Here is a 25997-nt window from a genome sequence, read left to right on the forward strand (position 1 = left end):
ACAGGGGGATCAATAACACTCGGTGCTATTTGGTCACGCAATGATGGAGCCTTTTTATATATGAAAGAAGGCCGTGCGGGTAACAATGGACCCAACACTCGGTCTTGTTTCAGTATAAACCAGTTTTTGGCCACAACTTTTTCAAATTTTTTATACTGTACGTTATAATCAAGGACCATTCGGAAATTAACCCCTTCCACACCTGATTCTTTTGCCTTATCTTTAATCAGAAGGGACCTATCCATCTGCTGAACCCTAGATATTTCATGTTCAAGAGCAGATGGATCGTAACCCTTATCCCGAAACCTAGAGGACAATGTGTGGGCTTGATTCACAAAGTCAACCATGTAAGAACAATTCCGCCTTAGTCTAACGTACTGTCCCCTGGGGATATTGCATAACCAAGACTTATGGTGGCAACTCCCCAGGGGAATGTACGAATTCCGATCAGTTGGCTTAAAGTGGTTTTTCAGTACTAGCCCATCATTTGCTTTGGTGATCTCTAGGTCAAGAAACACCAACCGTTCTTGGCTGATATTCCACGATAACTGGATGTTTTTGTCGTTAACATTCATAGTACCGACAAATTCATCCAATCCTCGCCGATCACCATCCCATACTAAAATGAGATCATCAATGAATCTATTGTAGCAGATTAATTCCTTGGGGCGATTCCGAAAAACAACTTCCTCCTCCCAGTGGGCCATAAATAAATTGGCCACACTGGGAGCAAACTTGGCCCCCATGGCAACCCCCCTTACTTGTAAATAAAACTGATGATTAAACCAAAAATAATTCCTAGATAAGCAAAAATTCAAGCATTTGAGAATATATTTTTTATGACACTCCGATAAATCGGAGTAAGTGGACATGGCCCACTGAACTGAAGCTCGCGCATCACTGTGTCCTATAATAGTGTACAGTGAGCCGACATCGGCTGTCACAAGAAAACAGGAGGCCGTGATATCCAATGACTCAAGAATTTGAATAATGTGTTTAGTGTCTTTAAGGAATGCTTTGGTTTTAAATACCAAGGGTTGTAAAAAAGTGTCAATGTACTGACCCACTCTAGAGGAGATAGAGTCAATACCGTTAACAATAGGCCTGCCAGGCGGGTTAACACAATCCTTATGGATTTTTGGCAGGCTGTATATAATGGGGGTACGGCAAAATAATGGGTCAAGATAAGATCCCTCTTTTTTATTGAGAATATTTTTATGTTTCCCTTCTTCTATTAGCCAGTGTAATTCATCCTTATACTGTAACATAGGATCTTTGTTCAAAATATGATATGTGTCAGTGTCACTGACAAGCTTATTCATTTCGGACATATAATTAGTTCTATTTAAAATCACCAATCCCCCCCCTTTATCCGCGGGGCGTATGACTATGTCATCCCTGCTCCTAAGGGATTCAATTCCCAATTTGATAAACTGGGGGTCCTTTACTTTGCGTACTTTAAGATTGTCTAAATCATTTATAACAACATTCTTAAAAACATCCAAAAACTTGTTATCGGTGTTTAGGGGGTTAAACGTGGATTTATTACGGAGATTTGAGTGATGATCTTCAAATATTTTCACCTGTCTAACAGGGTTGGATAGAAAATATTTTTTCATGTTCAAATTCCTAACAAACTTTTGGATGTTAACATATGTATGGAATTTACTAAAATTCCTAACCGGAGCGAATTTTAGTCCCCTATCTAGAACTTTTAACTCATTATCGCTTAATGGACATCCACTTAAGTTGTATATGCCTGTCCCTATTGGGGTTTTTGTTTTTTGAATTCTCCTGCCCCCTCTCCTTCCTCTCTCTCTTTTCTTTTTCGGACCTGATTGCCCGACTGGGGGGTTCCGTACGGTTGCTGTCTCCACCACTCCTGATGGATAGGTGGAGGTGCAAATGGTGGATGGATGGGCTGGTGAATAGGGGGCTGCACATAAGGGCCCCTTCCGGGTCCACTCTGTGCACCCGAAAAAATCCCCTCCCTCACCGGCTCCTCCATATTGTAATGGTCCATATCTATTAGACACAGGTAAAGTGTATCTCGGTTGACCACCATACGGAACCCTCTGATGGGAACCATAATCAGACTGATACCCACCCTGTCTGCTAGGGGAATGGTAGCCATAATAGTACTGAGACTCATTAACAGGGTCTGCCCTGGAGTCAGAATTCCTATCACGGTTACCATTACCTCTACCTCTTTTCTTTCCGTAATTATTACGGGGTCCCCTATTATATGTACCTCCCCTCGGTGCACTACTCCTAGTGTTACAGGGATCTGGCACCAGATTTTCCGGAATGAAGGTGCCTACAGAACCAAGTGGCGGTATAGGGGCCATAGCATCAACCTCAATAGGAGTATCATGGTGGATATCTCCCTCGGTTTGATTCATTTTTTGCCATTTAAAGACATTACCCCCATTGAAATCATCTGAGTCTCTTATGAACTTTTTTCTTTTTCTTATTTTGGACCTCAAAGTCCCACTTTGCCATCTTGTCCTTTAGTTCAACAGAGAGTCTAATGAAATCAGGAGTGTCTTTAAATGATTCAATGGAATGTTTAATCTCATTGATCTGACTATCTAGAATGGTCATTTTTCTTTGTTTACGTTTCAACAAAAATTCCATTAATTCTAGACCTTTATTAAGAAAAAAGTTTTCCCATTCCAACATGGAATCCCTATCTGTGTCTAATAGATATGGACCATTACAATATGGAGGAGCCGGTGAGGGAGGGGATTTTTTGGGTGCACAGAGTGGACCCGGAAGGGGCCCTTATGTGCAGCCCCCTATTCACCAGCCCATCCATCCACCATTTGCACCTCCACCTATCCATCAGGAGTGGTGGAGACAGCAACCGTACGGAACCCCCCAGTCGGGCAATCAGGTCCGAAAAAGAAAAGAGAGAGAGGAAGGAGAGGGGGCAGGAGAATTCAAAAAACAAAAACCCCAATAGGGACAGGCATATACAACTTAAGTGGATGTCCATTAAGCGATAATGAGTTAAAAGTTCTAGATAGGGGACTAAAATTCGCTCCGGTTAGGAATTTTAGTAAATTCCATACATATGTTAACATCCAAAAGTTTGTTAGGAATTTGAACATGAAAAAATATTTTCTATCCAACCCTGTTAGACAGGTGAAAATATTTGAAGATCATCACTCAAATCTCCGTAATAAATCCACGTTTAACCCCCTAAACACCGATAACAAGTTTTTGGATGTTTTTAAGAATGTTGTTATAAATGATTTAGACAATCTTAAAGTACGCAAAGTAAAGGACCCCCAGTTTATCAAATTGGGAATTGAATCCCTTAGGAGCAGGGATGACATAGTCATACGCCCCGCGGATAAAGGGGGGGGATTGGTGATTTTAAATAGAACTAATTATATGTCCGAAATGAATAAGCTTGTCAGTGACACTGACACATATCATATTTTGAACAAAGATCCTATGTTACAGTATAAGGATGAATTACACTGGCTAATAGAAGAAGGGAAACATAAAAATATTCTCAATAAAAAAGAGGGATCTTATCTTGACCCATTATTTTGCCGTACCCCCATTATATACAGCCTGCCAAAAATCCATAAGGATTGTGTTAACCCGCCTGGCAGGCCTATTGTTAACGGTATTGACTCTATCTCCTCTAGAGTGGGTCAGTACATTGACACTTTTTTACAACCCTTGGTATTTAAAACCAAAGCATTCCTTAAAGACACTAAACACATTATTCAAATTCTTGAGTCATTGGATATCACGGCCTCCTGTTTTCTTGTGACAGCCGATGTCGGCTCACTGTACACTATTATAGGACACAGTGATGCGCGAGCTTCAGTTCAGTGGGCCATGTCCACTTACTCCGATTTATCGGAGTGTCATAAAAAATATATTCTCAAATGCTTGAATTTTTGCTTATCTAGGAATTATTTTTGGTTTAATCATCAGTTTTATTTACAAGTAAGGGGGGTTGCCATGGGGGCCAAGTTTGCTCCCAGTGTGGCCAATTTATTTATGGCCCACTGGGAGGAGGAAGTTGTTTTTCGGAATCGCCCCAAGGAATTAATCTGCTACAATAGATTCATTGATGATCTCATTTTAGTATGGGATGGTGATCGGCGAGGATTGGATGAATTTGTCGGTACTATGAATGTTAACGACAAAAACATCCAGTTATCGTGGAATATCAGCCAAGAACGGTTGGTGTTTCTTGACCTAGAGATCACCAAAGCAAATGATGGGCTAGTACTGAAAAACCACTTTAAGCCAACTGATCGGAATTCGTACATTCCCCTGGGGAGTTGCCACCATAAGTCTTGGTTATGCAATATCCCCAGGGGACAGTACGTTAGACTAAGGCGGAATTGTTCTTACATGGTTGACTTTGTGAATCAAGCCCACACATTGTCCTCTAGGTTTCGGGATAAGGGTTACGATCCATCTGCTCTTGAACATGAAATATCTAGGGTTCAGCAGATGGATAGGTCCCTTCTGATTAAAGATAAGGCAAAAGAATCAGGTGTGGAAGGGGTTAATTTCCGAATGGTCCTTGATTATAACGTACAGTATAAAAAATTTGAAAAAGTTGTGGCCAAAAACTGGTTTATACTGAAACAAGACCGAGTGTTGGGTCCATTGTTACCCGCACGGCCTTCTTTCATATATAAAAAGGCTCCATCATTGCGTGACCAAATAGCACCGAGTGTTATTGATCCCCCTGTACAAACTGAAAGCAGGCTTTTTTCTTTTCTATCCGGCTTTTATGCGTGTGGTAGATGTACGGCATGTAGGCACTCTAGATGCAATATGAAAAGGAGAAAATCCTTCATAGCCACTAGTAATAATAAGGAATACAAGATTGATAAACTCATCACTTGTTCCACCATAGGGGTGGTATATATGTTACAATGTGGATGTGGTCTCCAATATATCGGTAGAACCTCCAGACCTCTACATGTGAGGTTGGGTGAACACGTAAATAATATTAAAAAGGGCCTGAAGACTCATAATGTGTCTCGCCATTTTAAATTGGTGCATTCCCAGAATCCCAGGAGTTTGAGCTTTTGGGGGATTGAGAAGGTCACCAAGCATTGGCGTGGAGGTAACTTCATACGCCAATTAAGCAAACGTGAATCCTATTGGATCCATGAAACACGGGTTCTTGCCCCGGGAGGTTTAAATGTGGAATTTGATTTAAATTGTTTCATTTCGGACAGATAATTGTTTTATTCTGAAGTATCTGATTCTTCTTTTTTATATTTTTTATATTTTTTATATTTATTGTGATATTTTTATTTTTATATTTACTTTTTGTATATATTTTTTGATTTCTTTTTTACCTGTATGGTATGTGTTTAATTATAGGTATGTTTGTTTGTTTTTTCTTCATGTACGGATCAGTGTAGCTTTCTGATGACGTCAGCGGCATTTGCGGGTATATTCGTTAGTTCTTATCATTGGTCATGCGACCTACCGGGAGATTCGTCTAAAGCTTTGTATTGTCCGTTTGGGCAACGTCTCGTTCGTTTCTCTGCATATTTTATGCGAGAACTATTAGTGGGTGATATTTTGTTGCCTAATTAGCGGACTTGACGTACGCTTCTCTCTGGTGTTGATTTTAATTTTGTTTTAAATATTTTTTGGCGCTCATAAAGTTTTCTATATGCCCTCTCCTTTCCCTCTGTGTATGGAGCGATCACAGATGTATGTTCCGGTGTCACGCTAGTAGCGGCATTTGCCTTGCGCATAACTCCGCTGTTTATTGGTTTAAATTTAGTGTGTTAGTATAAAGCGGCCGTCCGACGTCATTCCGTCACCGCTGATGAAGTCCCGCCCTTTCCCTGGGACGCAACGCGTACGGACCACGTGACTCGCGTCGTGACGTCATCCGCCAGCTGACACACTGATCCATGCATGTTATTTCCTGCTTTGCACTCGGCACTGGAGATCAGTGCTTAGAAATGTGAGTGGAAATTTGTTCTTATTCATTTGTTTTAATAAATTGTTATCAAACGGAGAGCACTAGATTTGCTTGTTCTTTTTCATATATGACATTATCCTGATCTGATGACACTGAGGAGATTCTATCTGGAAATGCTTCCGTTTGGTTTGCTGTAGCCTTATACTTCACCCTTGATGGGAACATGTGTTTTTGACCTATCTGATTTATCAGGGGTCCATTCGATGAGGTGAGAGTCCAACTAGCTCATTGGTGAAGGGATCACATCGTCACTGGATATACTGATTAAAGACACACTGCACAAGTGGACTCTTTTTTGATCTTTCTTGATCACTGTATATTGTATCATTCACTATATGGACTTTTGTTTATGCATTTAGTATGACTATTTGTTACATTGTCCCCTAAAATACAAAGTCATTATTTAAAGGTATGGGAACACTTATGGATAGATATCTCTTCATTGGCCACCTGGGCACACCTGTTCAATTGCTTGGTAACACAAATTGCTAATCGGCAGTTTGCATGGCAGCAACTCAATGCATTTAGGCATCTAGACCTTCGTACCAATTGAGCATTGTTTAAACTCCACGGCCTACCCAAGTATTGTTGCTGACCATGTCCATCCCTTTATGACTACAGTGTACCCATCTTCTGATGGCTCCTTCCAGAGCAGGATAATGCACCATGTCACAAAGATCAGATCATCTCACCACTGGAAAAATCTTTTTTGGTCATTTACTTCATTACACTTCCTGACTGCTATACTGTCAATGAGGTCGCTATACTCCAATGGCCTCCACAGTCACCAGATCTCATCCAATAGAGCACCTTTGCGATGTGGTGGAACGGCATGTGCAGCCTACAAATCTGCAACAACTGTGTGATGCTATCATGTCACTATGGACCAAAATCTGAGGAATGTTTCCAACACCTTGTTGAACCTATGCCACCAAGAATGAAGGCAGTTCCGAAGGCAAAAGGGGGTCCAACCTGGTACTACTAAGGTTGTAACTAATAATAAAGTGGTCGGTGTGTGTAAATAATAATAAAAAAAAAAAAATCATAACATTTCTGCACTACTTAATAATCTCCATAGCTTATCTCCCTTTAAATCTGTTTTCTCAATAGGTGGACAATGCAAAGTTCACAGTGGAATCTCTAGTCCCTTCAATCCATGTGTATGAGCACCACGACAACAGATGGAAAGCTAAAGACACACATGAGTTAGTATTGACTTGCACCCCCCCAACCCCCCCCCCCCCCCCCCCCCAAGTGCTGCTTTGTAATCGCACATCCATTGCAGTCTGTATAGAACCACCCATAAAACTGACAGCAGTACAAGTAAGTCTCTATTTTTACAACTTGCTGTTGAGTTTTTTTTTTTTTTTTTTTTCCCTTCTACTTTCTCAGGGATGTGTTTGAGGACTGGCCAGAAGCTCAGAGAATCACCGCCTCTCTCATGGACAGCCGATCCTACGAGACTCTGGTGGATTTTGACGGCCATCTTGATGACTTGCGGAACGACTGGGCCAACCCTGAAATCAACAAGGCGATCATCCATCTATGCTGAGGTCAGTCGGTCATCCGTCGGCCCGAGCTATGCAAGGTGATGCTGGGATGTGGAACAGGTCACACAGGAAACTACTCTACCACTTTTGGAGGCGCCGCTCCAGATGGCGAAACTATGGGAATGCCGCAGACTGGCAGGAAAAACAACCCAATTTACATCCGTCCGCGTCATAAAGAATGGAGAACCAGCCTGTACTTCAAGGACTTCAAAAGAATTTTTCTATGATCTCAAAGTTAAATTTTTAAGCGGGTTCTCCCAACTCCATCCCCGAGGCGGGAATTTTGGAGGCAAAGTTAATCCTAATGTTGTAGTTTAATTATCTGTTTGTATTGATGAGAATTTTAAATAATCCTTCACTGCTGGTAATCACACGGTCTTAATATTGGATCCTCGGCTCTGAGTTTTTGAAACTTGGTTGTGTTTTACACAAAACTGAAATAGACATTTAAGATGGGCTGCTGGGACTTTTAACGCGGCCAACAGAAATCCTATTCGAGAAGTTGTTTTTGTTTTTTCTATGGAGAGAATATCGCTACTTGGCTGCCGTGGATTCCTAATCATCCCCCATCTTATATTTATAAAGCTTTGCGTTGACTTTGAGGATCGTTGGCCTTCTGTCCCCCATTTCCTTCTGTTGCAGTTCTGTTCTGTCTGAGCCCTACACACAAGTCTTACACTGAGTGTCAGATCACATATTTGTTTTCCTTCTAGAAAATAAAATTAACTAATCTCACATTTCATGTTCCCTGTGCCTCTTCAAAATTAGAAATTGTCTTGTACTTGCTCCTTCTATGAAGTCCCTCAGGTGTGGGTCCATGTCTGGGGGGGGGGGGGGGGGTACACAGGATTGACAGCCCTCCTGTTTACCTGCATGGTTTGGTCATGGAACGGCACAGTGGTTGTAGCCATCATGTATATGACAACTCCCGTGGAAAACCAGTCGGGCTCAAACTGGCAAAAGTCGCCATTGATAACCTGCCAATCAGAGAAGAGAAATCAGTTACTTATGCCGGCCATACACGATGCGAATTCCGAACGACCCGTCGAGCGATAAACGAAAGCGGCACTCACAACAACATGCGAATGTGCCATCAATTAAGTACGAAAATCGTACGTTAAAACACTATGTTTTAACGGGTTTTTTTTATTCCGTGTTGCGTTCGACCATTCGTTCGTTGTTTTATACTTTCCAGAGATCGTGCGCAGTTCATTTTCTTATGTCAAATCGTCCAACTCTGCCATTAACGATACGATTTTTGGACGATTTTTGAAAAAAAAACCAACATGTTGGATTTGTCAATTTGCCCTGTCGTACGAAAATCGCATGTTGCGCATACCACACTAACGATACGAAAATCGGTCGATTTTATTTTCGCTCGGATTTTCCTTCGGAATTCGCATCGTGTATGGCCGGCATTAGTTCCTAGAAACTTACATTCATTTTATAGGGGAAATAATAATATATATTCATTGAACGTGTATTCTAAGGGAGGCATTTACAAAGCATCAGTATGTCCTTACTGTGGCAATAGCGCTACTTTAATAAAAATGACATTTATAAAGCACAGCGGTGGAATTGGGACTTTGAGTGCTATTACAGGGAATGGGTGTAAACCTAAAAAAAAAAAACTTGAGCGAGAGCCTAGTCATGTGACTCGCTAATCAAATCAGAGTTCTCTTTGTTATGCTAAGTATAGAGAACTTCATAGGATACCACAGGCTCTACACAGTGGCATGCATTTAATGAATGGGCTGTAATTTTGCAGAATGTAAAAGAGAGCAGGTAGTGATATCTGCTCTCCAGTAGAAATCATTGCAACATTAACCTTGATGTAGCTTTTTATATTTTTACTATTTCATATGTCCATCATTATAGATATTGTAGCTAGGTTTGCTTTAAGCAAGAGAAATAGCAAACAAAAAACCCCTGTGCCCAACAGCTAACCAGGAGGCAAAGATGGCATACACAATGGCTGCCCACCCCCCCCCCCCCATGGACATATATTAACAAATTATTAAAATGATTTTAAGAGCTTAAAGCGGGAGTCCGCCGGGACTCTGCTTTTTTTTTTTTTTTTTTTTTTTTTTTTTTTTTAAAAACCAGCAGCTACAAATACTGCAGCTGCTGACTTTTAAAATAGTGACACTTACCTGTCCAGCGTGCCTGCGATGTCGGCACCCGAAGCCGATCTCTAGATCGTCTCTCAGGTGTGGCGCCGGAGGGGGGGAGGGTTCCGATGAGCGGAAGGCCCACTTTAGGGTAGACCTCCGCTTTAATGATTACCAATCAGGTGATTTACATTGCAGGGTTCTGTATGCAATCTAAAATGTTTATATTACAAGTATCAGAGGGATAGTGATTGGATTGTGATATGCTGAATAGATGAGGTCTAGTGTTGGGTAAAAAGAGCGTGACTTACTTCTGGCGCTATGTATCCAATCGTTCCGGCTACACCCGTCACCTGGTTATCACCGAACAGATCCGTTACTGACAATCCATAGTCTGCAATGCAGATGTGACCTTTGATGTCCCCATTAATGATGCCACGATAGTGGAGGAACTCCAATCCGCATGATATTTCCGCCGCAATGAATCTATAAAAGAGGGGAAAAAAATGAGATTCTGAAGGAATTGCATTTTACAGTCATTAGACTTGAGTAGAAACATTATCCATGGGCAGGGGGAGGGAGTACCTGGCTCTATCCCATTACTGGTCCCACCTTTTGAGGTTATTTAGGTGGCCGTACGGTCGAGGGCATGGCACCTGCTCACCATTTCTGGTTTTACCAGATTCTGGAGTCTCCTGGCAGAACCCATTGGTAGGATCCAGGCTGTAAACATGCTTGTCACAGCAATAGGCATGTGACCGGTACTATAAGACCCCAAGTCTCTCTGCCCTTAAAGAGGTAGTAAACCCTGATGAGTATACTTCCTCTTAAATTCCCTGCAAAGGTAAAGCATAGTAGCCCATTATGTGTCACTTACCTGGCACAGGAGCCAGCAAAGTCACCGCTGTCCCCTGTAGTCCGGCGCATCCATCTTCTCGGTGGGTCTCGCTACTCCGTCGCTGTCATTCGGCGAAGCCGCGATTACGTCACTCCCGCGCATGCGCACGGGAGCCGCCACTCGCGGCATATCGCCGTTGACCGCAGCACGCTCAGTGCGCCTACGCGCCATCTTTCGGCAAATATCTCCTAAACCGTGTAGGTTTAGGAGATATTTCTTGGACCTACAGGTAAGACTTAATCTAGACTTACCTGTAGGTCAAAGTTGGTTGCAAGGGTTTACAGCCACTTTAAAAGCATTCACAGCACCAAGGTCTATGTTTTTGAATGATTTTGATTTCTTAAATATGTCAGGTCACAATGTCATCACATCCGTGGTACCATAGCAGAGAGCCGATCGATCACGATCACAGCTTTGTTCAGCTGTCTGACCAGCCAGTAGACGTGCCGGCTGGTCGTCTGGGTCTCCCGGTATGATGAGAGAGCCTGAGAAATCTATGGTATTAGACTCCCATTGTATTGGTCGAGTATAAAAAAAAAAAGAAGCTAACAGCTACTTCACAGATCCTGTTCCCTTTTCGGGTATACTGTTGAGACGAGGCCATGGGGCCATATACAGCTGAACCAGGATATCGCTGAAATATAGATGGACTGTTTGGATTATCCAATGCGCTCTAAACTACTAGATAACCACTTAGTGATTAATTAGGCTTATAGAACATTTGTTCGCCTGACATTCAACAATTCAAAATTTGTGGTATTTGACCAGCAGTGGTTACAGTAATTTACAGCAGTTGGTCCGGACCAGTACTGACAGCCTATTTTTTTTTTTTTTTTTTTTTTTTTGAGGCCCTTAACCATTTGTACTCCGGAAGATTTAACCCCCAATGACCAAGCCATTTTTGAAATACGGCACTGTTACATTAACTGACAATTGGTCATGCGACGCTGTACCCAAATAAAAAAGCTTTCTTTTGGTGGTATTTGATCACATCTGCGGTTTTTATTTTTTTAACTATAAACCTAAAAAGAACAACAATTTTTGGTCACAATATACAATTAGATTTACATAATATACAAAACAATATTTTTTTTTACTTTCGGCTATAAATCATTTCCAAAATATATATATTTTTGGTAAAAAAAAAAAATTATGAAAAAAAAGGAATAGTTTTTATTTTCATTTGTAAAACATATCCAATAAAATTATTTAAAAAATCTAATTTCTTCATCAATTTAGGCCAATATGTATTTATATTTTTGGTAAAAAAAAGAATCCCAATAAGCGTATATTGATTGGTTCGCGCAAAAGTTATAGCCTCTACAATCTATGGGGTATTTTTATTAATTTCTTTTTAGTAGTAATGACAGCGATCCGCGACTTCTAGCGGCACTGGAATATTGCAGCGGACATTTGGGACATCTAACTGACACTTTTTGGGGACTAGTGAGACTAATACAGTGATCAGTGCTAAAAAATACGCACTGTCACTGTACTAATGACACTGGCTTAGAAGGGGTTAAACATTGGGTGATCAAAGGGTTAAATGTGTTCCTGACCAGATTTTTATTACTGTGGGGGAGGTGCTTGTACTAGGGGAAGGCATGGATTGGCGCCCCTGCTTAGCAGAGACACAGGCTCCATGTCTTCTGTACTGCAGGAGCGGGCCGGCGGCGGTGCCCATGCGCCCCAGACCCGGAAGTACAGGATCACGTATTTGGTATGTAGTGCTGCGCAGCAGAACTGCCTTGCCGCCGTTCCATATATACACAGTGTATGGTTGGCAAGCGATTAAAATGCCAGGACAGTCCAAATATCCCCCAATTGACCCCTTTTTGGAAAGTAGACAGTCTAAGGTATTTAGTAAGAGGACAAAAAAAATGTATTATATATTTTCCTTTTAACACACTTTGACCAGAGCAAAATAATGTACCATATTATCACTGTACTACTCTGGGGAAGTGATCATTATTATTATTATTTTATTTTTTTACACATTATGTTTGCATATAGCAATACATTTTGATACTTTAAGCAAGAATTTTACTGAATGAAAGAATGAAATGGATTTGTTTAGTTCATTTTGTTGTGATTGGCCCTAGTCTATACCATGTGATCACTGTGACCAATCTCAGCTAACAACACAATTGTACACAATGTATGGCTTGAAAGGAAGCTATCCATCAACTGTCATGTGACCTACTGTGATTGGTTACAGCGGTCACATGGTACTGACAGCGGACCGGTACACTGATCAGTCATCAGCTGTGTCTGGTAGAGACAGTCAGTGACAGATCGCACCGCAGCACGCCCCCGCGTCATATGATGTCCACCCAAAGCGACAAATAGACATCATTCTGCCAGAGGCCGGGCGGCAACGGATTAAGCAAATCCTTTTGTGTTAACGTTTTTGTCAATTTCCTTACCTAGAGATCCTGCCAGTAACAGCAGTTCTCTTAACCGCTTCAATACTGGGAAGTTACTCCCCTTCCTGCCCAAGTCAATTTTCAGCTTTCTGAGCTGTCGCTGTTTAAATGACAATTGCGCGGTCGTGCTACACTGTACCCAAACAGAATTGTTCTCATTTTGTTCCCAAAAATAGAGATTTCTTTTGGTGGTATTTGATCATCTCTGCAGTTTTTATTTTTTTCTAAACAAATAAAAAAAAAAGACAGAAAATTTTGAAAAAAACTAAAGTTTTGCTTTTGTTTCTGTTATAAAATTTTGTAAATGAGTACGTTTTCTCCTTCACTGATAAGGCGGCAATCATGGGCACTGATAAAGCAGCACTGATGAGGTGGCACCAGTGAGCGAGCACTAACGGGTACCCATGATGAGCACTGATATGCGGCATTGATGGGCACTGGTAGTATGCAGCACTGATGGGCATTGACAGGCGGCACGGATGGGCACTCATGGGATGCACTGATAGACATTGATAATTGACACTGATGGGCACTGAAAAGCTGCAAAGAGGGGGGTGGCACCAGGCCCGGACTGGCCATAGGCAGACTGGGCATTTGCGCAGTGGGCCAGGGCCGCCCGCTCCATAGCGTGTTGCTGTTCAGGCCGCACAGTGGGAGGTAAGCGGCGACCGCGGCCTGAACATGGTTGACACAGGCCATGGCAGCCGCTACCGCTATACGGCCGTTCCTGTGTCTTCTCCGGGGGAACTTTCGGCTGCATGAGCTGAGCTGTGTGTCTCTCTCACACACAGCTCAGCCTCAGCGCCGCACTACCAGAGAGAGAACCACGCTGTAATCATTGCAGTGCCCCTTTACAGTGCAGTTCCCTTTATATCACCGTGTCTCTGCTGCACATGACAGTGTGGAGGGCCGACACCAGCCACCCCCGTGATTGTCTACCAAAACCCCCCCCCCCCCGCTCCCTGAAAAAGTTGGCTGCTCGGTCTAAAATGCCCGGGTCTATTTTATGTCCCAGTCCGGGCCTAGGTGGCACTAATAGGGGGCACTGATAGGTATCCCTGGTGGCACTGGCAGTAGTAGGCATTGTGACTGGGCACTGATTGGCAGCTGCCTTGACACAGATTTGCATTTCCCTGGTGGTATGGGGGGGCATACATGGTGGTCCAGTGTGGATGGCCATCCTGGTGGTCCTGGGCGGGATCCAGGGGGGGGGGGGGGCTGGGCTGATAAACAATCAGCACAGACCCCCCTGTTAGGAGAGCAACCGATTGGCTCTCTTCTACTCACGTCTATCAGACACGAGTGAGGAAAAGCCGATCAACGGCTCTTCCTGTTTACATTGTGATTAGGCCGGGATTGGACACGCCGCTGGAGGCTCTTTACTGAGATCGGTGTAGCGGTGTGTCAGACTGACACACCGCACCATTGATCAGCGCGATGCTCGCGGTGGCTGTTATCCTACTGGACATCATATGACGCCCAGTCAGGATAACCCAACCACCGCCCGGCCGTCGTTTTGCTATAGGCTGGGCAGAAAGTGGTTAAAGTGAAACTAAACCCTTCTCTCCTTTACTGCCAGGGGAGCTGCCATCTCAGCCTCTGTTTGATCTGCAGCTGCCATGATGCTGCACATGTGATCAGTTATGTCATCAGTCATTTGATGGCTTAACATTTCAGTTGAGAGCACAAGCAACTGTGCCAGTTAACATTATTGGCACGCTTTGAATGTAAATGTTGGGAATCCGTTAAATTGATGGGTTTAGGCCACTTTAAGCAAATCCTTTTGTGTGAGTCTTTTGCCGAGATTCTTACCTGCAGATCCTGCCAGTAACCGCACTTCCTGATGGGGACTTACAATGCTAAGACACTGCTTTACAATTAGCAGCAGCATTGTCCTGCTGTGTGCATTCTGCTATTTGGCCATTGGGCTGTCTAACATGTACTGTATAGAACCCAACAGCCAACTGAAGTAGCTTCCATGGCAGGGTGACAACGCTGATGTAAATTCTGGCTTAGGGTTGTCATCCTGCAATAGGAAGTGCTGCTGCTGCTGTTAGGGCCTCCAGGTAAGAAACTTTGTAAAATTAAATGTATCTATAAACTGTATACAGTACAATGAGATATGATGCCAGATATACTAGGGGTGTTGAATTTAATTGCAGAATCAATGCATCACAATTCGGCCATCTGCTATTCGGCATAGATGCTGCGACCGACATAATCGATTTTGGGGTGATGTCATCTGCATGCCGTGCTGTGCCCTGCTTCTCCGAACGGAAGTGAAAGCAGCCAAAAGGCGCTGTGCCCCGCCTCTCCACATTGAGCCGAACTGAGCCGAGGACGTTAGCGGCGCCCTCATTTCCTGCCTCCTGCTGATGTCATCCCCAGCCATATCGCTGTGTGTTTAGGTGGCTACTACAGGAGAGGAGACATGTGGAGCGAGTGTCCCCGACTCCTGGTCTCCAGAGATTCCTCCTCGGCTCACTGTCACATAGGCTGCTGCGGGTCACCTAAGCCAGCGTCCCGCACTTGTCCTCCTCACAACAGGCTGCTGCGGGTAGTGGGAGACCCGAGCGAGCCAGAAGAATACTGGATGTCCACACTTGTCCTCCTCACAGGCTGCAGGGAGAAACCAGTGCACAATGTCATCATCATCATCATTATCATCATCATCGGGTACTTAAAGCGGAGGTCCACCCTAAAGTGGACCTCCGCTCATCGGAACCCTCCCCCCCTCCGGCGCCACAATTGGCACCTTTCAGGGGGGAGGGGGGTGCAGATACCTGTATAGTACAGGTATTCTGCACCCACTTCTGGGATAGCTCTCTGCGGAAAGGGGCGTAGATTACGCCCCTTTCCGCAAGTGCGCCGCTGCCTGCTGGGAAACACACAGATCCCAGAGGCAGCGGGGACCGTCCTTATTGCTCAGCGCGATTCGCGCATGCGCAGTAGGGAACCGGGAAATGAAGCCGAAAGGCTCCATTTCCTGATTCCCATACCCAAGATGGCGGCGGCAGCACCTTACAGACGATCTAGAGATCGGCTTCGGGTGCAGACATCACGGGCGCACTTGACAGGTAAGTGTCACTATATTAAAAGTCAGCAGCTGCAGTATTTGTAGCTGCTGGCTTTTAAAAAAAAAAAAAAACGCGGAGTCCCGGTGGACTCCCGCTTTAAGTCAGACATATCTGATGCACCATTATGTACAAATTTTTCATGAATTCTGGTTTATGCATGTCTTATCGTCTTAGTGATTGATTCACATCACAATTTCATTAATACCTTTTTTTTGTATGATTTGTGATTTTGCTCATAACTGACCCCACACAAGCAGCCATGCATTGCATTTGTGGGGCAGTGATGAGCAAAACCATAAATCATACAAAAAAAGGTATCAATGAAGTTGTGATGTGAATCAATCACTAAGACGATAAGACATGCATAAACCAGAATTCATTAAATGGCATATATTGTCGTTTGGGGGACATTATGGGGACATTGTCCGCAGTCTCTGACCTTCTCTTGTATCATGCCTACAGTCTCTCACCCTCTCTTGTATCATGCCTGCAGTCTCTGTCCATCTCTTGTATCATGCCTGCAGTCTCTTTCCATCTCTTAAATAATGCCTGCAGTCTCTTTCCATCTCTTGTATCATGTCCGCAGTCTCTGTCCATCTCTTGTATCATGCCTACAGTCTCTCACCCTCTCTTGTATCATGCCTGCAGTCTCTGTCCATCTCTTGTATCATGCCTGCAGTCTCTTTCCATCTCTTATATAATGCCTGCAGTCTCTTTCCATCTCTTGTATCATGTCCGCAGTCTCTGTCCATCTCTTGTATCATGTCTGCAGTCTCTGTCCATCTCTTGTATTATGTCTGCAGTCTCTGTCCATCTCTTGTATCATATCCGCAGTCTCTCTCCATATCTTGTATCATGCCTGCAGTCTCTGTCCATCTCTTATATCAGGTCCGCAGTCTCTGTCCATCTCTTATATCAGGTCCGCAGTCTCTGTCTGTCTCTTGTATCATGTCCGCTGTCTCAGACCCTCTCTTGTATCATGCCTGCAGTCTCTTTCCATCTCTTGTATCATACCTGCAGTCCCTGTCCATCTCTTGTATCATGCCTGCAGTCTCTGTCCATCTCTTGTATCATGCCTGCAGTCTCTTTCCATCTCTTGTATCATACCTGCAGTCCCTGTCCATCTCTTGTATCATACCTGCAGTCCCTGTCCATTTCTTGTATCATGCCTGCAGTCTCTGTCCATCTCTTGTATCATGTCTGCAGTCTCTGTCCATCTCTTGTATCATGTCCGCAGTCTCTGACCCTCTCTTGTATCATGCCTGCAGTCTCTTTCCATCTCTTGTATCATACCTGCAGTCTCTGTCCATCTCTTGTATCATATCCGCAGTCTCTCTCCATCTCTTGTATCATGCATGCAGTCTTTGTCCATCTCTTGAATCATGCCTGCAGTTTCTGTCCATCTCTTGTATCATGTCTGCAGTCTCTGTCCATCTCTTGTATCATGTCTGCAGTCTCTGTCCATCTCTTGTATCATGTCTGCAGTCTCTGTCCATCTCTTGTATCATGTCTGCAGTCTCTGTCCATCTCTTGTATCATGTCTGCAGTCTCTGTCCATCTCTTGTATCATGTCTGCAGTCTCTGTCCATCTCAGGTATCATGTCCGCAGTCTCTTTCCATCTCTTGTATCATGTCCGCAGTCTCTGTCCATCTCTTGTATCATGCCTGCAGTCTCTGTCCATGTCTTGTACTCATTTGGGGGCAGTCTGCTCTGTGTTTACACTTTGCTGCATGCAGGGAGTGTTGTCTTTTTTTGTTTTCAAGAACAGATAAAATTTAAAAAATTGGGTTCTTCTGACTGCTTGAATTTTGTGGATGAAAATCATGCGCAGTAATTGTGAAGCATGGCGGAATCTAATCGAATCGTGGACAGGATAATCATAATTGAAGCGAATCGTAAGGCCAGTGAAGATGCGAAACCCTAAGATATACTCAATAATTGATTTTGGGTTTCCATACACTTAGGACCCTTTAACACTGATCAGTTTTTGATGCACTTTTGTTGTTTAACCCCTTGGCACCAACTCCTTTAAAGGGTTTGAACTGCCGGGAGGCGAGGCAGGGTGGGGCTTATGGTCATGTGACCGCCATGCTCTTCTCCCCAAGCCCACTCTTTTTTAAAGCCAATTAGAGCCTCAGAAACCCATTGAAATCTATGCATCTGGCGCCCAGCATTTAAATTAGAATGGATGGGGGGCTGTGCCCATGGGGGGAGGGTAAAGCCAGATAGTATGTAACTTCATTTACTATATTTAGCTTCAACACATTTATAGCCTTTCACCCAAAGCAACCGGAAGGGGGGAAAGAGGAGAAGAAGCTGGAAGCACTGCAGGGGGCAGGCAGAAGAGGAACCTAACTCTGGCTAGTTTTAGATGAATTTTTAATTTTTGAAGAGTAAGGCCGCGTACACACAGGCGGACTGTTCGCCCAACCTTGTCCGCTGAACAGTGTTTGGGCGGACAGTCCGCTCGTGTGTGGGCTTTCAGCGGACAGTTTCAGCGGACAGTTGGACGGACAAAGTCTTTCGGAAATTCCGAAAAACTGTCCGCTGAAACTGTGTTTGAGCGAACAGTCCGCCCGTGTGTAGGCTACTTTCGAAATGAGCAAACTGTTCCCGCTCGGAAAGTCCGCCCATTTCGAGCGCGTGTACAGGTAGGCGGGGCCCGCGAAGGAGACGTCGCGGGCTCCGCCGCCTGGAATGGGCTTAAAGGGGAACCCCAACGCCGAAAAAAATCGGCGTGGGGGTTCCCCCAAAGTCCACACCAGACCCTTGTCCGAGCACGCTACCCGGCCGGCCAGGAAAGGGGGGCGAGCGAGCGCGCCCCCCCTCCTGAGCCGTACCAGGCCGCGTGCCCTCAACATGGGGGGTGCCTTGGGGAAGGGGGCCGCGCGGCCCCCCCCACCCCAAAGCACCTTGTCCCCATGTTGATGAGGACAAGGGCCTCTTCCCGACAACCCTGGCCGTTGGTTGTCGGGGTCTGCGGGCGGGGGGCTTATCGGAATCCGGGAGCCCCCTTTAAGAAGGGGGCCCCCGGATACCGGCCCCCCACCCTATGTGAATGAGTATGGGGTACAATGTACCCCTACCCATTCACCTGTGAAATAAAGTACAAAAAAAAACACAACACAGGGAAAAAATATTTTATTGCACAGCTCCGGGGGTCTTCCGTCTTCGGGGGTCTTCTCGCCGGACTCCTCCGCTATCTGTGTGTAGCTCTTTTACTAGCGGAGGAGTCCGGCTTTCTTCCTCCCCGCCGCCGGCCTCTTCTCCCGACTTCGGGGGTCTTGTCCCCCTCTTCGGTTCTTCTGCCGGGCCACCGCGCCTTCTTGTAGCTCTTTTACAGGCGGTGGCCCGGTCTTCTGTCGCCGCTGCCTTCCGTTCTTCTGTCGCCGCCTTCGGTTCTTCTGCCGGGCCACCGCGCCTTCTTGTAGCTCTTTTACAGGCGGTGGCCCGGTCTTCTGTCGCCGCTGCCTTCCGTTCTTCTGTCGCCGCCTTCGGTTCTTCTGCCGGGCCACCGCGCCTTCTTGTAGCTCTTTTACAGGCGGTGGCCCGGTCTTCTGTCGCCGCTGTCGCCGCCTTCCGTTCTTGTTCTTCTTCTTGTTCTTCTTGTTCTTCTCCAGGAGATGTTGACACGTCGCTCTCTCCGGCCGGAATGCCAGAGCCGCGCTGTGCGGTCACTTATATAGTGACAATGGGGCGGTGTCACATGGTATATGTCACATGGGTTGGTCACATGGGTTGATGTCACATGGGGACTATGACATCGTAAGGGGGCGGGGTCACCATGTGACCAACCCATGTGACATATACCATGTGACACCGCCCCATTGTCACTATATAAGTGGCAGCGGAGCGTGTCCCTGGCATTCCGGCCGGAGAGCTCGTCGAGTCAACATCTCCAGGAGAAGAAGAACAAGAAGAAGAACAAGAACGGAAGGCGGCGGCGACGACAGCGGCGACAGAAGACCGGGCCACCGCCTGTAAAAGAGCTACAAGAAGGCGCGGTGGCCCGGCAGAAGAACCGAAGGCGGCGACAGAAGAACGGAAGGCAGCGGCGACAGAAGACCGGGCCACCGCCTGTAAAAGAGCTACAAGAAGGCGCGGTGGCCCGGCAGAAGAACCGAAGGCGGCGACAGAAGAACGGAAGGCAGCGGCGACAGAAGACCGGGCCACCGCCTGCAAAAGAGCTACAAGAAGGCGCGGTGGCCCGGCAGAAGAACCGAAGAGGGGGACAAGACCCCCGAAGTCGGGAGAAGAGGCCGGCGGCGGGGAAGAGAGCCAGACTCCTCCGCTAGCAAAAGAGCTACACACAGATAGCGGAGGAGTCCGGCGAGAAGACCCCCGAAGACGGAAGACCCCCGGAGCTGTGCAATAAAATATTTTTTCCCTGTGTTGTGTTTTTTTTTGTACTTTATTTCACAGGTGAATGGGTAGGGGTACATTGTACCCCATACTCATTCACATAGGGTGGGGGGCCGGTATCCGGGGGCCCCTTCTTAAAGGGGGCTCCCGGATTCCGATAAGCCCCCCGCCCGCAGACCCCGACAACCAACGGCCAGGGTTGTCGGGAAGAGGCCCTTGTCCTCATCAACATGGGGACAAGGTGCTTTGGGGTGGGGGGGCCGCGCGGCCCCCCTTCCCCAAGGCACCCCCCATGTTGAGGGCACGCGGCCTGGTACGGCTCAGGAGGGGGCGCGCGCTCGCTCGCCCCCCTTTCCTGGCCGGCCGGGTAGCGTGCTCGGACAAGGGTCTGGTGTGGACTTTGGGGGAACCCCCACGCCGATTTTTTTCGGTGTTGGGGTTCCCCTTTAAGCCCATTCCAGGCGGCGGAGCCCGCGACGTCTCCTTCGCGGGCCCCGCCTACCTGTACACGCGCTCGAAATGGGCGGATTTGCCTCCGCCTTACGTGGGCGAGTCCGTTCATTTCAAAAGTTGAGCGGACTGTTTGGCAAACAGTTCGCTGAAACAGTCCGCTCGTGTGTGGGCAAGTCCGCTCATGCAAATTTTGAGCGGACTGTTTGCCGAAACTGTTTGACGAACAAGGTTGGGCAAACAGTCCGCGCGTGTGTACGCGGCCTAACTCCCAGGATTGTTTTTAAAATTGGACCATTGCTGCTTGTTAGAGTTTAACTTGGGTGTCCTCCAAACAAGTCTCTAGGGCAGGGGTCTCAAACTGGTGGCCCTCCAGATGTTGCAAAACTACAAGTCCCATCATGCCATTGCCTTTGGGAGTCTTGCTCTTAAAGCAGGATTGCACTGTGGAAAAAATATTAAAAGCCAGCAGCTACAAATACTGCAGCTGCTGACTTTTAATAAATGGACTCTCACCTGTCCCGGGGTCCAGCGATGCCGGCAGCCGTGGCCGTTCGATCGCTCGGCTCTCGGTTGCTGCCCCCACCATTCTAGGTGAGGGAATCAGGAAGTGAAGCGCTGCGGCTTCACTTCCCGGTTCCCTACTGCGCATGCCCGAGTCACGCAGCGCAATAGGAATTGTCCGCGCTGTCTCTGGGAACCGTGTGTGTCCCAGCAGACAGCGTGGCGGGACAGGAAGAGGCATAGACTCCCGTGGGAGTCTATGCCCGGAAGTGGGTGTAAATACCTGTCTTTGACAGGAATCTGCACCCCCCTCCCCCCTGAAAGGTGCCAATTGTGACACCGGAGGGGGGGAGGGTTCCGATCAGCGGAAGTTCCACTTTAGGGTGGAACCCCGCTTTAACTGTCAGCCTTGCCTCATGGGACTTGTAGTTTTTCAACAGCTGGAGGGCAACCAGTTTGAGACCTCTGCTCTAGGGGGTTCCTTTAGAAAAGCCCATGTCCTGCTAGCATGCTACAGAGAGGGATCCTTGCTCTGCAGTGGTCCCACGTGCCTCCTGAGTCTGACCTATAGCCAGGGGCGTATCTGCCACGAGGCAAACCAGGAGTTTGCCTTTGGGCAGCATTTTTCAAGTGACTTTTAACCACTTCCTGTCGTTGGACTTTTGTTGGTTGTACCAGGATGATAGCTTCAGGCATCACCCCGGTATAGGGGTGATGCCTGCAGCCAGTGGTTGGCTCTTGTAGCAATCAGGATGGCTTGCTAGCCACTCGATTGCTATTACAAGCAGCGAAAGGCTATGTGGTTGCCACGAGTATTTGCAGCTTGGTCAAACAGCCAAGCGAAGCTGGGATAGGCTTTGATTGGCTATTCCTAACAGTAACCTGGAATGGATATGACATCACTGCTGGTTTACTCGGAAACCATCAACGCCAGGTTTTAAAAAATTGAAAGCATTCAAAAATTCTGATCTTGTTGGGTGTTTTTTTTTTTTAAAAGCTTTTAGGCTGGGTTCACACTATGTGCAGAGCAGCTCACAGCAGGGGTCCAGTGCATCCCTCTTCTCCACCTCTATTTGTTTTTTTTATTTCAGGGACGAATTGGGCCTGAAATGGACCAGAAGACGCACAGGACTCTAATGCAATCTGCCCCACAGACATCCTGCAGCTGTGTGAACCAGCTCCAATGAGAGCTGGTCAGCTTTCTGTCATGTGAAGCATCCAGCTCACACTAGTGTGAGCCCAGCCTTAAAGTGGTTGTATAGTCATTTTTTTTACTTTTACCTACAGGAAAGCCTATAATAAGGCTTACCTGTAGGTAAAAAAAATATCTTCTAAACCTGTACGGTTTAAGAGATATTCCCCTCAGTATGCGCCGCTGACTGCAGTGGCGCATGCGCACATGGGGATTCTCGGCTGAAAGCCCGGCCGACTCCGGACCCCGCCGGAATGAAATCTCCCGCGCGCATGTGCGGGAGTGACGATATCGTGGCTCTGTCCACTCACAGCACTGGAGCCGCGATACCCAGAAGAAATGCCTAGGGAGCATGTCAGCTCCCTCGGCGTGGATCGGGTCAGATGTCGGGGCCTCGTTCTAAGGTAAGTATTTCATAATTAGCTAGTATGCGGTGCAATACTAGCTCATTATAACTTTTCCTTTGCAGGTGGCAAAAAAAACAAAAAACATTAGCGGGTATACAACCACTTTAACTGCAAAGGAGGGATTTGTGAGTCTAGATCTCTCAAGAGTACCAGTCTCATGTCTATTGCTGTTTACATGCCTTGTGACATCACTGTTGAGAGTAAAGCCCCATACACACGGTCGGACTTGTACAAACTTTTCCGTGGACTTTTGTACAAAGTGTGTTGTCCACAAGTTTGTATTGCATACACACGGTCGGACTTTTTGACAACAAACACGAACGTGGTGACGTCACAACGTACTGACGCCGCTTCAAAAGAGGACGTTCAATGACTCCAGCGCCACCTTTGGTCAACTTCTGTATTGTAGTCTGATCGTTTGCAATGGTTCTGAGCATGCGTGTTTGTACCTTGTACAAAAGTCCGATGCTTTTGCGTACACACGGTAGGACTTTGCTCCATCGGACTTTTGTTGCCAGAAAGTTTGTCCGTTCGCAGAGCCAACAAAAGTCCGATGAAAACAGAAAAAGTTTGTCCGATGGAGCGTACACACAGTCGGATGTTGCTCCAAAACAGCTAATTTGCATGTTTGTTGTCAAAAAGTCCGACCGTGTGTACGGGCCTTAACACTCTCAACAGTGTGTAAGCGTGCGTCAGTTCCACATGTATGAGGTATCACCACGATGTCAGATCATGGGCACTAATTCTATATATGCCACTCGGTCAAATCGTGTCTCGAGGTCTGAGTAAGCCTCAGCTGTTCACTGTGAATGGCTGCAGCTTTCTCAGACCCTGAGACCAGAACAGTATTCCTTTTGGTAAAAAATAGGAGAACGTAGCTAGCGGGACTTTTCCATGAAGCACACGGGAGCAATGAAACAGATTGAATTAAAAGTAGTTTTTAATTATTCAAATTGTTTATGAAATATTCGTATCAATTGGTTCCATATATTTTACTATATATTAATATTTTTATATTAATACACATATACAATTCATAAAAAATACACATTACAACAAGGAGTTGGTACATATATTATGAGATACAAACAGTAATTGAAACATGATTTAGTATAATGGAATTAATGACTGTACAGATATGGCAGAGGAGCCACAAAAAAAGAAAAATGGAAATAAAAGGGAAAAAAAAAAAACAATTAAGGAAGGAACGGAGATCAGAAGAATTCATGCGTATATACACGTGGTTGTTGTTAGCTCTATGCGTTTCAAGGCCTTATAGCCTATCATCAGGAGCAAAACCGTGGTAGGGATCTATAGAAAAAATAATAAAAGGGGAATGAATAATATTTTATTATAGAAAATAAAAAAGGGCCAACCCCCGAGCAGGAGAAAATACCCCTGAACTTAATTAGACCTGTTACTTACATGAGGGTCCTCGCAGTGGTGGCACAGACAGTGAGATCCCCAGACCAACCAAACAGGGCCCCGTCCGGGAGCTGAGGGGACGTAGTGCAGCAGGCAGCAACCCAAGATGGACAGCGCCCCATGTGAATAATGATGTGTACTGACTATTTAATGACTGGAAATACCTTTTGGGTGGGCGTGCCTGATTTTAGTCTTGCCTAGGGCAGCAAAAAACCCAAATACCTCACTGCCTGTAGCTTTACAGTCAGAGAGCATGAACTTATTGATTTCAGAACTCTAGCAATGCAAGGGGTGTGTTAGACCTCTGCAGAGAGACTGCTGCTTCCACACAGACAGCCAGGGTCCATAGTGGCTGTGATTCCGCTGTAGTAGTCCATACACTGCAATACCCAGTCACGAAGTCAGTATCCACCATAAGGGTCCTGTAGTCTCCCTGGCGGTATTCCCAAGTCTGGCTCGGGGTAAGATTTAATTACCATAAGCGGTATTCCCGAGCTGGATCCATGTAGGGGGTTACTTACCTTGTCCCCTGGATCCAGCGCTGTCTGCCTGCTGTGATCAGTGAGCCACCACGTCTCGATCTGTGACAGTGCCGAGCTCCGTTCCCTGCGAGCGTTGTGACACATGGGGACGGAGTTCGATGCCAAATTCAAAAAGTAAAAAACACAGTATAGCTACAGTCTACTGTAATCTTACAGTACTGTATCAAATAATTACACATCCCCTTTGTCCCTAGTGGTTTGTCCAGTGTCCTTCATGCAGTTTTATATTATATATACTGTTCTTTATGCCAGGAAACTGGAGATTGTCCTTAGCAACCAAAAAATGTCTGTTTACATCAAAAGTGGTTATAGACCAGCTAGAAAACAGCGATAATAAATTATAATCACTTGCAGAATTGAGCGATAGTAATTTGTGGGGAGATCCGTCATCAAACACTAAAAGTAATGACAGCGACAATTCTGCAACTCAGCACATTTCAGTGTTTTTGATTTGATTACATTATTGAATAATTTTTATTATTATTATATTTTATTATATATATAATAATTTATGATTTCATATTTCAAATTTTATCATAACCGGGATGTCTATTAGACTCTTGTTTGGACGGATTTAAATTATTATTTTTTTTTTTTAACTCACCTGCAAAGGAAAAGGCATAATGAGCTAAGTATGCACCGCATACTAGCTCATTATGAAATACTTACCTTAGAATGAGGCCCTGACATCTGGCCCGATCCACATCGAGGGAGCTGACATATTCCCTCGGCGTTTCTTCCGGGTATCGTGCCTCCGGCGCTGTGAGTGGCCGGAGCCGCGATATCGTCACTCCCACGCATGCGCACGGGAGATTTCTTCCCGGCGGGGTCCGGAGTCGGCCGGACCTCCAGCCGAGAATCCCCTGTGTGCATGCGCCGCTGCAGTCAGCGGCGCATTGCGAGGGGAATATCTCCTAAACCGTACCGGTTTAGGAGATATTTTTTTCACCTACAGGTAAGCCTTATTTTAGGCTTTCCTGTAGGTAAAAGTACCTAAATCGACTATACAACCACTTTAAGTGAATTATTTCTAAGAATTACAGGCCTACAATATAAAACGCCA

The 25997-nt window shown here is 45.7% G+C and overlaps 1 protein-coding gene across 3 annotated transcripts in view; it reads left to right on the forward strand.

Annotated features, from left to right (window-relative positions):
- The window catches only part of EMC8 (ER membrane protein complex subunit 8), a 16880-nt gene extending 8604 nt beyond the window's left edge, over positions 1 to 8276 (forward strand). For all 3 annotated transcript variants that reach the window (XM_077453235.1, XM_077453225.1, XM_077453246.1), the window contains exons 5-6: positions 7100 to 7194; positions 7382 to 8276. In XM_077453235.1, the coding sequence (XP_077309361.1) occupies positions 7100 to 7194; positions 7382 to 7541 (255 nt within the window). In that variant the 3' untranslated portion in view covers positions 7542 to 8276. The remainder of the gene's footprint in view (positions 1 to 7099; positions 7195 to 7381) is intronic.
- The last annotated feature ends 17721 nt before the right edge of the window (positions 8277 to 25997 follow it).

The sequence above is a fragment of the Lithobates pipiens genome, unplaced genomic scaffold (assembly GCF_037356315.1).
Source record: "Lithobates pipiens isolate NorthernLeopardFrog02 unplaced genomic scaffold, aLitPip1_a1.2 Scaffold_10, whole genome shotgun sequence".
In the NCBI taxonomy this organism is placed as follows: Eukaryota; Metazoa; Chordata; class Amphibia; order Anura; family Ranidae; genus Lithobates; species Lithobates pipiens.